Source organism: Malania oleifera, chromosome 5, assembly GCF_029873635.1.
Source record: "Malania oleifera isolate guangnan ecotype guangnan chromosome 5, ASM2987363v1, whole genome shotgun sequence".
In the NCBI taxonomy this organism is placed as follows: domain Eukaryota; kingdom Viridiplantae; phylum Streptophyta; class Magnoliopsida; order Santalales; family Ximeniaceae; genus Malania; species Malania oleifera.
Genome location: NC_080421.1, coordinates 62,594,617 through 62,610,883, shown reverse-complemented (window position 1 = coordinate 62,610,883; position 16,267 = coordinate 62,594,617). Strand labels below are relative to the sequence as shown.

General features: G+C 35.6%; 1 protein-coding gene across 2 annotated transcripts; it reads right to left on the bottom strand.

The window, feature by feature from the left end:
- Positions 1–824: 824 nt before the first annotated feature.
- Positions 825–5,724, bottom strand: LOC131156749 (peptidyl-prolyl cis-trans isomerase FKBP62-like). Of its 2 annotated transcripts, XM_058110670.1 has the most exons (13): positions 5,172–5,712; positions 4,972–5,058; positions 3,355–3,615; positions 3,181–3,255; positions 3,023–3,103; positions 2,733–2,927; positions 2,543–2,635; positions 2,267–2,442; positions 2,031–2,153; positions 1,790–1,936; positions 1,529–1,656; positions 1,327–1,447; positions 825–1,111 (listed from the first exon to the last, which is right to left on the bottom strand). In XM_058110670.1, exons 1-13 carry the CDS (start codon positions 5,353–5,355, stop codon positions 1,061–1,063), a joined length of 1,722 nt encoding a protein of 573 aa, XP_057966653.1. In that variant the 5' UTR covers positions 5,356–5,712; the 3' UTR covers positions 825–1,060. The 2 variants fall into 2 exon arrangements, with proteins under 2 accessions (XP_057966653.1, XP_057966652.1); XM_058110669.1 differs by having other exon boundaries at positions 825–1,447; positions 5,172–5,724.
- Positions 5,725–16,267: the final 10,543 nt, after the last annotated feature.

The window sequence follows — 16,267 nt, the reverse complement described above, 5'->3', positions numbered from 1 at the left end:
GATTTAAAAATATTAAAATCATTATATGAGAATAATATTTGACACTTGAGAATATAAATGTGGAACATATTCAAATATTAATAATTTTAATTTATTTTCAAAATTAAGAATTTTTAAAAAAAGTTCAAAAGAAGTATACCAATTGAAATATTAAACTTTATAAAAAAGATAGATTGTTTTCCTAATACATTTATTGCTTATAAAATTTTATTAACGATACCTGTGACAATAACTTCTGCAGAAAAAAAATTTTCAAAACTTAAACTAATAAAAAATTATTTATGATCAACTATGTCATAAGAAAAATTAAATAGATCGGCTATATTATCAATAAAAAAAAAAATACTTAATAATCTTAAATATAAAACTTTAATTATTAATTTTATATTTAAAAAAATTATTTTTAAATAATAATAAAAATTAAAAAAAATATTAAGAATTCTTGTTTAAATGAAGAGCCGGAGCCGTTCCTATATCAACATCCACCTAAAGGATGAACATTACAAATGCATGCACACACCCACGTTAATGAACATGGAACAATGAACAGATGCATCATTGAAACGATAGAGGGCGAGATCCTTAGACCAATTGGCAGGGATGGATCTCTGCATACTTGCCTCTTTCACAGGGCGGCCCCAGTTAATTTTAGAGTCCATGTCAGACAGGTAACCTTAATTACCTACCATGCAAGCAGGAAAGAGAGCGGACCCCCAGCTTAGTAAATACCAATTTAAAGATTTTAAAAAATACGAGGGGCGAGTGGGGGCGGAGGAGCCAAAGCAAATTCATATTTCATGGAATACATCAGAACGTCGAGCCTGTAATAGGAAAGGAACACTAGCATTGATTTGGGACAAATTTTGTCTATAAAAATTATTGTTTTCATGCCGTCAATCCCCAACAGAAAGATCCATCACAATTTCTTCCTTTGCCAAAGACCACAAGTCCGACAATCAAAAACAGAAACCAGGGGCAAATACCATTGAAGTAGACAACGTACAAAGATAAAAACTCTTCTACGCTCGGAAGGCTCTTTTTGTAGACTGTAACCAGCCTCTTAGGCCTTGCTGTCAATGCTCATTGGCTCTGCCTCCTTCACCAAATCCTTCTGCAGGCACCAAAACACAAGTCCCAAAATCTCATCAGAGAGCCAACAAAATTGTAATCCGTTCTAAACAACATATAAGAGGGACAACAGAGTTCATGGGACGTGAGCGCCCACTTCCACATTTCAATTCTTAAAATTAACCCAAGAATTTTGCTAAGGAGCTGCCACATCATTAGTCCAATGTCAACACAAGTTGATGGCCGTTGGTTACTTACCTTGGACTCGACCACCTCAATCTTATTCATCTTCGCAAACATGTTGCCATAAAATTTGGCATCCTTCTTGTTGTACTCTCTGACCTTTTCCTTCAAGGTTCTGTACTCCAGCTTTACATCCCTATTTTCAATCAACAGCAAAACAACAAACAATTATATTTCCTTAGATAAAGCTTTTTAACTCTGGCAACACAGCAAATACCTGTTGTCAGGATCGATTTCAAGAGCTTTCTTAATATCTAGCTCCGCCAAATCAAGATCTACTAACTGAATATATGCTTGAGCTCTTCTGTAAAGTGCCTTCACATTTTTACCTTCAATATCTAACACCTGCATAAGCATTTTGAACCACCAAAAAAGAAACCCCATGCTTCAGCTCATAATGACACCTCATTGAGTCCCCAAGAGGAGAAAAAACATTAAAAGGAAGAATCAAAGAAAATTTCAATTCATCGGACAAGACCTTAGTGCACAACTTCTCTGCCTCCTTATAATCCTTCAGCTTCAATTTACAAGCTGCATTGTTAAGATTGCAAGTAACCTTTAGTGTTTTGGACTGTTTCTTCTGTTCCTCATCAAATGAGGTATCGTACTCAATGAACTTGGCAGCCTGCATTTCAGAAAATTTCCAAATGAAGTTAGAACATTACCAGAATGACTAAATATCATCTTCATCCTCATGAAATTCAGTTGGGCAAACATACCTTTTCATATCGCTTTGAAGCTCTAAGATATTTACCAGCCTTAAACAATGCATTTCCCTCTTCTTTTTTTCTACCAGCAGCTTCAATCTTCTCCTGAGTGCTCATATCCCAAGACTCCTTCTCCTAAAGACAAATAAAAATCAAATACTTGAGATCACAATTTCCATTTGCCCTCGCTCAAGCAAAGGAGAATACGCCACAAGAGGGGGAAAAAAAGTAAACACTTATTTGCCTACCTTGTCGAATGATACAAGCTCAACTTCATAGTACACAGTTGAGTTGGGGGGAACCACAGCCAACTCTTGTTGGGACTCAGACGAACCAAAAGCATACTCCGGTGCAATGGTCAAAAGGGCCACTTCACCCTTCTTCATGTTCATAACAGCTCTATCAAGCCCACAAATAACTTGCTCTGGTCAACAATAAGTATGAACAGATCCTCAGTTCAATCAACTTACAAAGTGCAATGCAACATGTCAAACCACAAACCAGACCTACAAAAGCAACATTACCCTCGTCGGTCTTGAACTCAAAAAGATCCTCCCCTTCATCATGGCCTTTCTTCACGAAAAATGTACCATCTTGAAGTTTTCCAACCAATTTCACTGCCAAAAAAAAATTTAAAAAGCACAAATTGTCAAAATTTGGCCATATTTTGGAGAATAGCCAAGTCTATAGCACAATTCTGTGTTCACTACTAACATCTAACAACAGCTCCCTCATTTGGGCGTTCATATCCCTCGCCTTCCTTCAAAACCTTCTTGACAACCTTCTTATCATCTGTCACCTCTGTTACAGTTTTCCACGAAACCAATTCAAGAGTTATCTGAAGAGTAGCATTTGGTGGAACTGCATCTTCATCACCAGAGGCAGGCTTGCCCTTCTCCCCAAATCCGTCTGCATCCAAAAATAAACAGCATGCAAGTGAATGCACCATTGAGGGCATTGCTTTAAAATTTTAAAGCACACAAGTTTATTAGTAAACCACTCACAATGTGGCTTCACGGTTAGAATAACTTTTTCTCCCTTCTTCATTGTTTTAACAGCTTTCGACAGTGCAGGGCAGAAACAGCCTGTTCAAAAACAGATATCAGATCCTCAATTTGGACAACACTGAACATTTAATTGCAAGAGACTCCCAGAAACCAACCTTCTTTAACAGTAAACTCCACCCCATCAGATTTTGCTACCACTGTTCCATCCTCAAGTTGAGCCTCATACTTGACTGCATACACAGTAAAACAAGGAATGCACTTGATGCACATAAATCATCAATTACCAACACAAATAAAAATTATAATGCAAATGATAGCAAGTAACATACCTAATACTTCATCAAGGTCTTTTGGATTTTCCCATTTTTCACCTTCTTTAATTATCTTCTTAAATATTCCACCATCCTTACAGATGTCCTTGACACTGGTCCAAGATAGCAATTCAACATCGAACTGGAGAGTGGCACTGGGTGGAATTGTTGGAGAGGAACCATTCTCCCCATATGCCAGCTCAGGAGGAATGGTGAAAATGGCATTTTCACCCTTCTTCATTGTTTTGATACCTTGGTCCCATCCCTTGATTACTTGCCCTATTATCACAACAGAAATAGATTGTCACTAGCAGATAACACATATGCCACAAACACAGAACATATCCTCACGGCACATATACTACTGCTTCAATCAACTTATTATTTTCCAAACATACTCCAAGAACCTAGAACTTCTTTATGGTTCTTTTCTTAAGCAGATCATCACAAAACAGACAATCTTTTCATATGCCTGAAAATTCCATATACTGTGAAATAACACATTGAATCATCTATTACACCAGCAGTCACTAGATTTCCACATATTCGAAGCTTCATCCTCGCCATAAAAAGCAACAAGCTAGCATCTTAGCAAAACGAAATGCTAAAATTCTTCATTAACTAGCAGATTGCCAAAATGCCCAACATGTTAAAAGAAAGAAACGTACTACAAGTGTCTACAGCAAACAGCTGTCCAAAAGTTCCATTGTATTTAAAATTTCATTCCACATTGCAGCATGCTTCAGAGCAAAGAGTTCAATGAAAGAAATTATAGATTCAGTACTTAATTTACATCGTTGACTTACCATGTAACTCAAAAATTTTCGGGCCTTGACAATCAACTTAATATGAAATCAAAGCCATTATTTTACATTGTTGGCTAACAATACAGCAACATAAATCTTTGGGCTCCAAGAATGACTAGGCATGATATTAAACCCACTGTCACACGGAGGCTCTCCAAGAGCATTTACCATTCAATTTTCTCCAAGAGCATCTAAAACTTTTAACACCTTATTCCCTAGGAACCATGTAACAGTGCAAAGCAGACACAAGACGTATAAAAATTATTTGTTAATACGTGATCTAAAAAATTTTATAGACCTTCACAGAAAAGCTACAAAATTCATGCCTAAATAATGTTGCACATGAACGTCACCATTACTTAATAATGAAATACATGGCTGTGTAATCATTGAAGAAATGAACAGCATTACAATCTTTTGAAAGCTTAAGACAACATTCCCTGCAGCAGCATAGACTCCATAGCTTCCCCCCAAAGCAATACTAAAATCTTAAAACCACAGTTCTGAAATGAACGAAATAAATACAATTTGATTTTCACTGTTGACCAACAATCTTTGAGCTTAAGCTTTAAAAATAGTTAAAAGTTATGAAAGAACTCTCTCATACATTTGTGCTAAAATCAGGTTGAACATGAAGGTTGTCATTAAATACGGGTCATACGATATTGATCATTTTAAAATAAGCTAAATATCTGGCGATTCCCGATGGGGCCACACCAAAAATAAACAAACATAAATGATTTAATAACATCCTTTCCACGAATCATACAATGCCAAAATAGGTCGCGAAAGAAAAAAAGAACTATATATATATAAACAAAAATCTTACCTTGTCCAAGCGTGAACTTGAACGGAGTACCTCGGTCCCGGCTTGAATCGAACTGAGTTCCATCAAGCAAAGTCCCAGTATAATGCACTGGAAGCCGAACCATCAGCGGAATCAGAACAGAACCAAAGATATCGAAAATTTTGAACGCAGACAAACAAAAAAAAAAAAAAAAAAAAACGAAAAAGAAATACGACCCTAACCTTCAACTTCATCTCCATTTTCAGGGAAGTCCCAGCCTTCACCTTCCTTTACCAGCTTCTTCTTCAGCCCCTGCTTCCCGATCTCCTTTTCCTCACCAACCTTCAAGATCGGGCTCTCGTCCGGGAGATCCAAGTCTTCATTCATCATCTCCTCAGGTGGCGGCATATCAAAATCCTCTTCCATCTTCCTCTAAATTCTACAACGAAGACAACCTACAGACTAAGCCGGCGAAGCTTAGCGAGAGAAACAGCGAAAGGCAGAAGAAGAATCTATGGAGACGATAAAGCGAAGGAAACAGGGCTGTCTTGGAAGGAAACTGAGATGGTAGCTTTCGCAGGCTTGGTACACTGAAAACGCAGATAGAATGAGGGTTTATATGGGGAGAGGGAGAGGGAGAGGTGGGATTCCAGAGAGTTCTAAAAAAGGGTTTTGAGGGAGAAAGAGGCTGGGCTGGAGGTTAGAGCGGGGAGAGAGGCGAGAGAGTGAGCGGAGGGGCAGGATGGTTCTAGAGAGATCGCGTTGACGGGTTAAGATCGTATCAGGTAGTACCTGATTTGGTACTTCTCACGACGTCGTAAAGCAGAAGATTGTCAACTCCTCGTTCGCGCAGTTCATTCAATCGGACGGCTGATATTAGATCGTAAAGTTTTTCAAATTTCCAAAGAGGCTGTGATAACATTTTCATTTTTTAAAATTTTGAAGACAGGATATGTTTGTGTAAATATTTTTTGTAATTTGTAATGAAGTAACATTTGAAATTTGAAAAATTTTAAATAAAAATATATTAAAATTATACTTTTTTATATTTGGTTATAAAAAATTTTAAAAATATAAAATATATGAACGAACAAAAACTTGATTTAATATATTATCAACATTTGATTTTTCTTAATATCTAATAATATTAGAACAAAATTTTTACCTTTTATAGTATATTTGATATAAAGAAAAAATATATATAATACAAGATAAATTTCCTTTTTTTTCTTTTTTTCCACAAATAAAATCTTCAATTCAAACACGTCCTAAGACTTTATTCAAAATTTTAAAAATAAGAGAGAAATGAAAGGAAAATATAAAAAAAATCTAATTTTCATGTTTGGTTATCAAGAAAAGTGAGAAGGAAAATAAAATATGCACAATTTAATAAATAAAATTTTGATTTTGCGCATGATTAACATTTGACTTTGATTAAGTCTTAATCATGTTAGAATACATTTTTATTTTTAATATTATTTGATGTAGAGAGAAAATACAATAAAAAATACATTTCTTTTTTATTTTCCTTTCTTCTCCTTAGACATGACTCGTTTCCTATATGGGGTGTAAAGGGTCATCATCCTCTGCACCTTTAGCCTACTGAAATGTGAAGATTTCAAAATTAGATAGATATAACTTGGTTATTAAACAATTGTACTTTGGCACTAATGTCATTTCAATTTTCTTCAAATTATTTTTTTTCTTCCAACTCCATGAACTTCAACAAAAGGGTTTGGTCAAACAATGTTTCCCATGTCATCACTCACTACTTGCTAATTCTAGCAAGATAACCATCCCCAAGCAAATGTCCCCCCTACGAGGATGCCCCTTTACTTATCATCGTTAGCATCACTAAATCTTTGAGGACAAAGGTTGTAACGACCTGCTTATTTTACTATATAATCAACTACATTAAATAACTTATAACGTAACAAAGTCAACCAACTCATGGGTAACGAGGACATACCTGTCGTATGCAACGGACACATAAGCAGCGGTAAATATAAATTTCATTCATCCAACCATAAAACATAATACGAGAGTTACTTACATTCCACCATATTTCTGTAGATGTATATATACAATCCTCAAAAATAGAAAAAGATAAAATTAAGATCTTATATCAAAAACCTACTGATCCTAGTTCAAAATTCACCCTATTAACAAGGTAGAACAACTGCCTCAATGGAGCGGAGCTCGGTCTGCATGTCTTTCTAGGTTTCCTGAAATAATTTTAAGCTGGGGTGAGACGCCTCTCAATAAGAGAAATAAACTAAATACAGTTGTGTGACAACATGAATATTTACATGCTAAAATAAATATATAGTACATATTACATGTCTGAAAACACTGATTATATCATAACTGAATAAACATACAATTTCATAGTTATACTAAATCATACTATATCTCAATGCTCATAAAATCATCTTCTATAAATAGTAGTACGGAAATAGCTAGCTGGTGTCATGTATTACCCCCTATGACGAGTTGTGCAGCCTGAAGGCGAGACCCGACAATGGCTGGCTAACCACTGTTGAGTCAAAAATATCTGTAAGTACGATGGGCCCACCACACCTTGGTCTGGACTGTTAGGGGGACGTCTACAACTCTATACTGAAAGTTACATCAACTATCCATCTCCCACCCCCTCTATTGGCAGGGGTAGTTAGCACAAGTTTGAACTGAACTAAACTGTACAACTACGGTACCGTGCTCCTGAAAACTGAACTCAACTATCATTCGGGTTCTAATAACATATGGTACATGATTATATACTATTTTAACATAAATATATTGATAGTATTTTCTGAATTTTGTCATAACATAAATAATCACGGCCTTGCGCCGGATAACATATATAACTGCGGCCTTGTGTCGGTTATCAATCACGACCTTGCGCCGAACATATCATAGATACTGAACTGAGCATATGTACTGTTTATCATATATTCTGAAACATAATTTCCTGTATTATCCATGTTATTCCTGAAAATAACTGTAAACATGTCTTTTATGTAAATCTAACTTAACATAATACAATATACACGAAATAATATTCATGCCATACAAACCGAATAAAATCATGAATTCTATTCTGAAATTACATTTCTCGACATTTTTACACTAAAAACATATTCCTGTGTACAACAGTATTTTCCCAAATATACTCATACATAATACATGTTTTCTGAAAATTAATCTGCTATTAAATAATAATAATTTTCATGAAAAATTACTACTTTAGTTTACTCCCTTACCTGACTATTGGAAAACCCCTAAAACGACTAGTCCTGCACCCGCAGGGTTTCCCGCTCAACACCCTGAAAACAACATTACCCCAAAAAAAACTTCAGTATTTCTTCAAATGCTACCTTTTCTACAATTGTAAGAATGTCAAAATACTCAATAAAAAACATTACCCTGAACCTGGAATGGAGTCCAAGTTAGCTTCACCAACGATCTACTCCAGCAGACTTGAAGAGAACTTCCCCAAGAGTAGCGTGGCGGCTTCAGATCGTCGATTCGACAAAGAACGAACCCAAAATCTTAGAAAGAAAGAAGGAGAATAGAAGAGGAGAGAGGGAGAGAAGTTCTTTGCGTGAATTCTACGATGAAAACTGAGTTTAGGCTACTGTACTCGTCGACGAGACACATCACCTCGTCGATGAGGCCATAAAAGGAGTTCATCGACAAACGCTTATTCCTCGTCTACGAAATTCAAAACTGAAAATAACCCCTTAGTAACTTCTCGTCGATGAGACCCTATTGAATTCCAAATTTACAATTTCCTTTTCTCTCCTCCCCCTATTATTTAATTAATATAATTCACCGGGTCTCTACATTCTTCCCTCCTTATAAAATTTTCGTCCTTGAAATTTACTATGCATATGATTCATCATCCCCTAAAGACAAACAGTCTACTTATTTTATTACGTACCCTCACTTGTGGCGAAGGAATACCGTGGTTACATTCAGAGTTTTAGGAGATTACATATAAAAAATAAATTTCTCCCAAAACTAAAATACTACTTACTAACTAAACTACTACATGTACTATCTGCAAAAGAAACATTTCATAACCACTCACACTTTTCTTGATTATAAATGAACCCCACCGAACAAATGCGGATATTTATGCCTTATTTGTTCCTCAAGCTCCCAAGAAGCTTCTTCTATTGCTTGATTTCTCCACAGGACTTTTACAAGAGGAATCTTTTTATTACACAATTCCTACTCTTTCCTGTCCAAAATATGTACTAGTACCTCCTCATAAACTAGTGAATCATTAAACTCTAATTCACTATAACTAACTACATGAGAAGGGTTCGGGACATATTTCCTCAACATGGAGATATGGAATACGTCGTGTATCCTGGACAACACAAGTGGTAAAGTTAGCTTGTAGGCAACCGACCCCACCTTCTCTAGAATCTTGAATGGGCCAATAAACCTAGGGCTAAGTTTACTTGTCACTCCAAATCTCATAACCCTTTTTAAAGAAGTTATTTTTAAAAACACATGATTGCCGATATCAAACTCCAATTTCATGCGGCGGGTATCAGCGTAACTCTTCTACCGGCTCTGAGCTGCATTGATTATTTCTCTGATGAGTTGAACCTTATCACACACTTGTTGTACTAACTCCAGTCTCACAACTCGCCATTCTCCCATTTCATCCAAGTATAGAAGAGAATGACACCTTCTACCGTAAAGCACCTCAAACGGTGTCATGTCAATGCTAGCCTAATAATTGTTATTGTATACAAATTCTACCAGCGGCATAAACTGGGTCCAACTATGTAATGACCCAAGAAATTCTTACAGAACTCGTCGACGAACACAGGGGTTTCATCGAAGAGGGCTCTTTAGGGTCTCGTCGACGAAGGCCTGTCTCGTCAATGAGAAGATACCAAAAGAGAGTTAAGGCAAATTGAAACTCGTTGACGAGGGTGCAGGTTCGTCGATGAACTTTCCAAAGGACTCGTCGACGAGGTAATGTGTCTCGTCAACGAATCTATCTCTATAAATAGCCTAAAACTCGAACTTTAACACATAAAAATTAGAAAATTTTCACTCTCACTCCTCCCTACGGTTTCTCTCTCCTCTTTCTTCGATTTTGGCTTCGTCGTTCGCCAAATCGACGATTTGAGGCCACCACGACGCTCCTAGGGAAGTTCTCTCCAAATCTTTCGGAACGGATCGTTAGTGGAAGTGAGTTGAAATTCATCCTTGAGTTAAGGTAAGACTTTTTATGTCAAATTTGGTCTTTTCATAGTTATAGGAAATGATATTTACATGAAAATACTGAAGTTTAGTTCTGGAAGTTGTTGAATTCAGGGTATTGAACAGGGGACCCTGCGGGTGTAGGACGAGTGAAATTTTTAGGGGCTTTCTTTCCAGTGTCAAGTAAGGGAATAAACTAAAAGAGTTATTTTTCACGAGTATTATTATTATTTATCAGCAAATTAATTTTCAAGGAAGCATGTATTATATTTGAATATTATTGAGAAAATGCATATTTGGGAAAATACTGTTGTTATACAGAAAATGTGATTTTAGAATGAAATGTACGAATTTACTCAGTTATGTGTGACATGAATATTATTTTTCATCAAAAGCATTATGATATGGTAATTTTACTAGTAAAACATGTTTTCAGGAATTATGAAATAATACAGTACATTATGATTTTGAAAATACATGATAATTGATTTATTTATTCAAAATGAATGTATGAGACATTTGGTGCAAGGCCGGGATTGATAGCTAGCGCAAGGCCGGGATCGATAGCCGGCGCAAGGCCGTATATGTTATATGTTTTCGGTGCAAGGTCGTATTTATGAAACGTTCAACACAAGGCCATATTTATGAAATGTTCGGCGCAAGGCCGTATTTATGAAAGTATAGAAATTACATCAATCTATTTATGTTAAATGATATATTATCATGTACTATGTGTTATTAAAACCCAGATGTTAGTTTGTTCAGTTTCAGGAGTACGGTACCGTAGCTATATAGATCATATATCTATGTTCAGACTTGTGTTAACCACCTCACAAGGGGGTGGGAGATGGATAGTCGATGTGGCTTTCAATGTAGAGTTATAGACGTCCACCTGGCATTCCGGACTAGGGTGTGGCAGGCGCATCGTACTTACAGATATTTTTGACTCGGCAGTGGTCAGCCAGCCATTATCGGGTCCTCCTTTCGGGCTGCACAACCCGTCATGTGGGGTAATACATGACACCAGCTAGCTATTCATCCTGAGTATGTTTTCAGTATTATCAGCTATAATGTACATTTTATGAATAGTATTATTTATTAGAAAATACGAAAGTATATAATTATTCAATATGTTATGATGAATGTTTACAGATACATGAAATGTACTGTATATGTATAATTGCATTAAATGTTCATGTTACCACACAACTGTATTTAGTTTATTTTCTTTTACTGAAAGGTATCTCACCCCCGAACATTAAATGATTTTTAGGAAACCCAGAAAGACCGGCGGAGCGTGACCGTCGTTGAGTCGATTGTACTACCCTGCTAGGAGGGTAAGCTGGACTAGGATCAGGGGATTTTGGTATGAGGTCCTAGGGATGTTTTGTATTTTTGGGAGATTGTATATAAACACAATATTTTGAGATATACTTGACTCTGGTATTATGTATTTTGTGGTTATGTGTTTGTGAATTACATTTACTACTGCCTAGGTTCCGCTGTGTATGACAGGTGTCCCCGTTACCCACGGGTTCGGGTTGACTATTTTATTTATTTTGCTTTTCTTATATAAGTATATAAGCAAGTCGTTACATTTTAGTATCAGAGCCTAGGATACTAGGTTGTGTAGTCTCTAGAATGCAGCAGTAATAATGCTAGAGTATATGTAAAGAGCCAAAAAATTAAAATGATTGAAATAATTAAAAAATAGATAAAATAACAAATAAATAAATAAAAGGAATGGCGTGGGAAAAATAAGACAAAAAATTTAAAAAAAATTAAAATTAAAGAAATTAAATTAAATTAAGATAAATTAAATAATTAAATAATTAGTTATTGAATTAAACATTTTTACATTGGATTTAAAAAAAAAACTAATTGAAATAAGAGATATATATATATATATATACATATATAGGTAAGTTATTATAATATATAAATAAATATGTATATGTATAATAAATATAAGTTAAAGTTTATATATATAAAGTAACTGAAGAAGAAGAAGAAGTCAATTTTTTTTTAAGAACACAGAGGCAGCCAACCCCCCTTGAAATTTCTTCTGGCTCGCTCCGTCTCTGTCTCTCTCTCTCTCAATTTCTCAGTGGATTTGCAGCGGATCGAGAAACGGAAGATGCCGTTTGATTCCTAGTTCCGCTGCCGACATTTCTACTGGAACAGATTTGTCGTGGGATCAGCTTAGGCACTGCTCCTAGGGAAAGGTAATTTTTTCCTATATTCCTAATTTCTTTGTAAATATGCGGTTAAATCGACTATCGGACACCATCACGTGGTCCTAATCACGGTTGTCGTCATTTTGACATAGGTAAACTTCCAATTGGGGTTTTCTAAGCCCTATTCTTAAGTAAGAGTGGGATTTGGAAAATTTAGTAATTTGACTATATTTAAGGGTATATTTATTTATTTAGAATTTATGAGTTTAGGAAATATTAAAATAATATTTTATTCAAGATTAATTACATAAAATTAGAATTTTTTATTCAGGGTCCGGGTGAGCGCCGCAGGTATTTTTTTTGGAGTCCCTGTCGGCGTAATTCAAGAAATCAGATAAGGAGGAAAATTATATATTAAATCAGGTTTTTCATGAATTAAAAAAGATCATGTATTATTTATGTATATATTTTTTTATGTGGATTTAAAATGCCAACCATGAAATTCATGTTTTCTGAGCCTAGGGTTGTTTATATAGTTATGTATGTGTGAAAGTAAACAAACGAAAGTGAAAGGAATTTTCTAAGGAATTATGTAAGAAATGAAATGTATTTTGGGTATATAAATGTTAAATGTGGGTTGGCTTATTTTATGAGAAATATGTATGAATTTTACTATTAGATTGTATGGCATGAGAATCTGTGCAAATTATATGTTAAATGTATAAGATGCAGGCTAAGTAAGTAAAGCAATGAGAATAAAATATGATATGGACAATGTTGCCTGTGTATGTTAAATGCAACCATGTAAAGGTACGACAGCTGAAAGTCGAATTAGTAGATTCTAGCGCATTTCTATGTGGACTAATTACAGCAAATTCTAGCGCATTTCTATGTGGACTAACTGTAGCAGATTCTAACGCATTTCTATGTGGACTAACTGATGATGGCTAAAGAGCGGCTGTAGTACAAAGGAATGAAATGAAAATGTTATGAAATGAAATGACAAGGAATGACAATGCAATGAAATAAAATGTGAAATGTGAATGATATAAATGGGAAAAAGTCATTTAAAGTGAAACATAAGGAAATGTTAAGTTATGAACATGAAAGAATGTGAATGATTGAATAATGATGGAAAGAATGATGTATTATGATATTAGAAGTATTTATGTATGTAGAACATGTTACGTTTGGGCGGGGCGCACTCTTGCCTGAGGGCTTGCTGAGTAAAACGAGTGCACTAGTAGTTTCAGATGTGGCAGTAGCTGCATAATGCACTAGGGCAAAGGGAAACTACTTGTATGGCCTGGTAGAATTTCCTATCCTTAGGGCCTTTCCCGGTAAACTGTTGTTGAATGCGTGAGTACGAGATCAAGTTAACACTTGAGGGCTTACTGAGTAAGGTGAGTGCTCTGGTATGCTTGAGTAGTGACCTTCGGGTTATTTAAGTATCAGAGCAGAGGGGTGTTACTTGTGTAGGCGGGTAATCACCCCTATCTTTGGATAATCTCGTGGGTAAACCTTTGCATGTGATTGTTAGGTTCAAAAAATGACTTTCAGTATTATGTTAATGATTTGCAAATATTATAAAATGATATGTATAATCTCATGATGACCATACGCTGAGTTTAATATATTGTTTCTTCCCTTACTGAAATGTGTCTCACCCGAATATAAATGTATTTCTTTTACAGGACATCCTTGAGGTCGAGCTTTGAGAGCTTGAGGTTTTCATAGCATTATTGGGAAATAGAAAAAGAAAATGGTATATTTCTATGTTAATTTTGGGAAATGTAAATATTTATATTTTAAGGCTATTGAGTAAGGAATGATTGTGAAAATACTAAATTGTTTTGGGAGTTATGTAGATTTATGGAAATGCATGTGATGGATGATTTATTATAGATTATAGTTAGAATTAGTGAACTCTAGTATTATGTTATATGGAGATTATGTTTATGTTTTCCGCTGTGTATATATTAGTTTATGGATTATCAGGGATTTTATCAGATATAATGCACCGGACCCGGGTTTAAGGGTTTGGGGCATTACAGTATAGGATAAGGGGATTTGAGGTCTGATTTTGTAGTCTAGATGTAGGACTTCCGTGACGATTTGTGTGATTTTCCTGGGGTGGCGATTTCAGGAAAGTCATGGTAAACTATTATCGGGTTGGGTATCTAGGTTGCAGGATTGAACCTTGAATTGAGACCAGGAGAGATGAATTAATTAGGAATATATACTATATTGGTTGGGTGATATATATAGTGAAGGGGTTCTAAGTTAAGTTATTTGTTTTTCAGGATGGACCCTGGTGGCAGTAGTGCCCATGCCAGTGGGAATGAGAGTGCTAGACCCTCAGGTGCTGTGGGTGATGATTTGGATGTAGTCTTACACAGCGTGGCACAACAAGTTACGGCTGAAATTGCAAGGAGTTCAAGGGAACAGGGTGGTCCGTCGGCAAGCCACAGTAGCTCGATAGAGAAATTCATAAAGATGAATCCTCTGGCTTTCTCAGGGGAACAAATCCTGCAGTCACTGAAAACTGGGTATAGGAGATAGAGAAAATATTTGCAGTGTTGCAATGTTCAGAAGAGTAGAGGGTGCTATTTGCTACCTACAGATTGGCTGGAGAGGCCGAAAGGTGGTGGACGACGGTGAAACTCTTAGAGCAGCAGAGGACAGTACCTATGGAGATGACTTGGGAGCGATTTAAGGAAACATTCTTCGATAGGTATTTTCCGGCTTTGTCCAGGGAAGTTAAGATAGAGGAGTTCCTAAATCTGAAGTAGGGACAGTGTAAAAACCCCCCAAAAAAAAAAAGATATAAAAGATTAGTGGATTAATTTCCCAAAAATAAAATAAAATAAAATAATAAATAAATAAATAAATATTAATTAATTAAATGAATTAAAAAGAAAAAGAAAAAAATTAAAAAATTAATTAAAATTAATTTTTTATATTTATTAATAATATATTATTATTAGTAATTAAATATATTATTATTATTATTATTATTATTATTATTATTATTATTAAACTACCTGAAGCTTCAGGTAGATTCCAAATTGGCAGGCGCCCCCCCCTTATTCTTCTTCTTCTTCTTCTTCTTCATTTCATTTCTTTTCTTTTCTTTTCTCTGCAACTCTGTGAACTCTCTCTCTCTCTCTCTCTCCTCACGTTCTCTCTCCCTCTCTCCTCGATTTTGTGACGGATTTTTGCCCGATCGAAAATCCGAAGATACCACTGGACTCCATTCGCCACTACCGTCATTTCTATCGGAGCGGATCGGTGGTAGGAGCGGTGTAGGCGTATTCCCTGGGGTAAGCCATTTTTTCCTTTTTCTTTAATTTCTTGCAAAATATAGGCCCAATTGACGAACGGACACCACCACGAGAATTTAGGAATGATTCTCTACAAGTCTAGTGGGACGAAATTCTTGTGGGGGTGTCGGGCCCAAAACTCCAAATTTGGGGTGCGGCAGTTATTAAGGGGCTTATTTTTAATTAATTAGCATTAATTTAGAAATGCTAAAATATTGAGCATCTGGGACTGAAGTAGGATTTCTGAAATTTAGAGTCTGGGTGAGCGCCGCAGGTGTAATTTTGGGACCCGCAGGCAAAATTTGAAAAATTAAGTGGGGATGTTAAATAATAGTTTAAATATTAATTTGAGGTATATGGAGCCTAAGGAAGGCTAGATGAGTATTATTTTGGAGAAATAAATAATTAATCTTGGGAAAATGTAAATTTCATGAGTTGAATTTCGGGCGCTAAGGGCATAGGATTTGGGTCCTAACGAATTTCTCAGTAGTCAGGTAAGGGAATAAACTAAAACTGTTATTTTCCATGCATGTTATTATTAATTATAAGCACATTTATTTTCAGAAAAGCCTATGCTATCTTCGTATATTGCATATGAAATGTATGTTT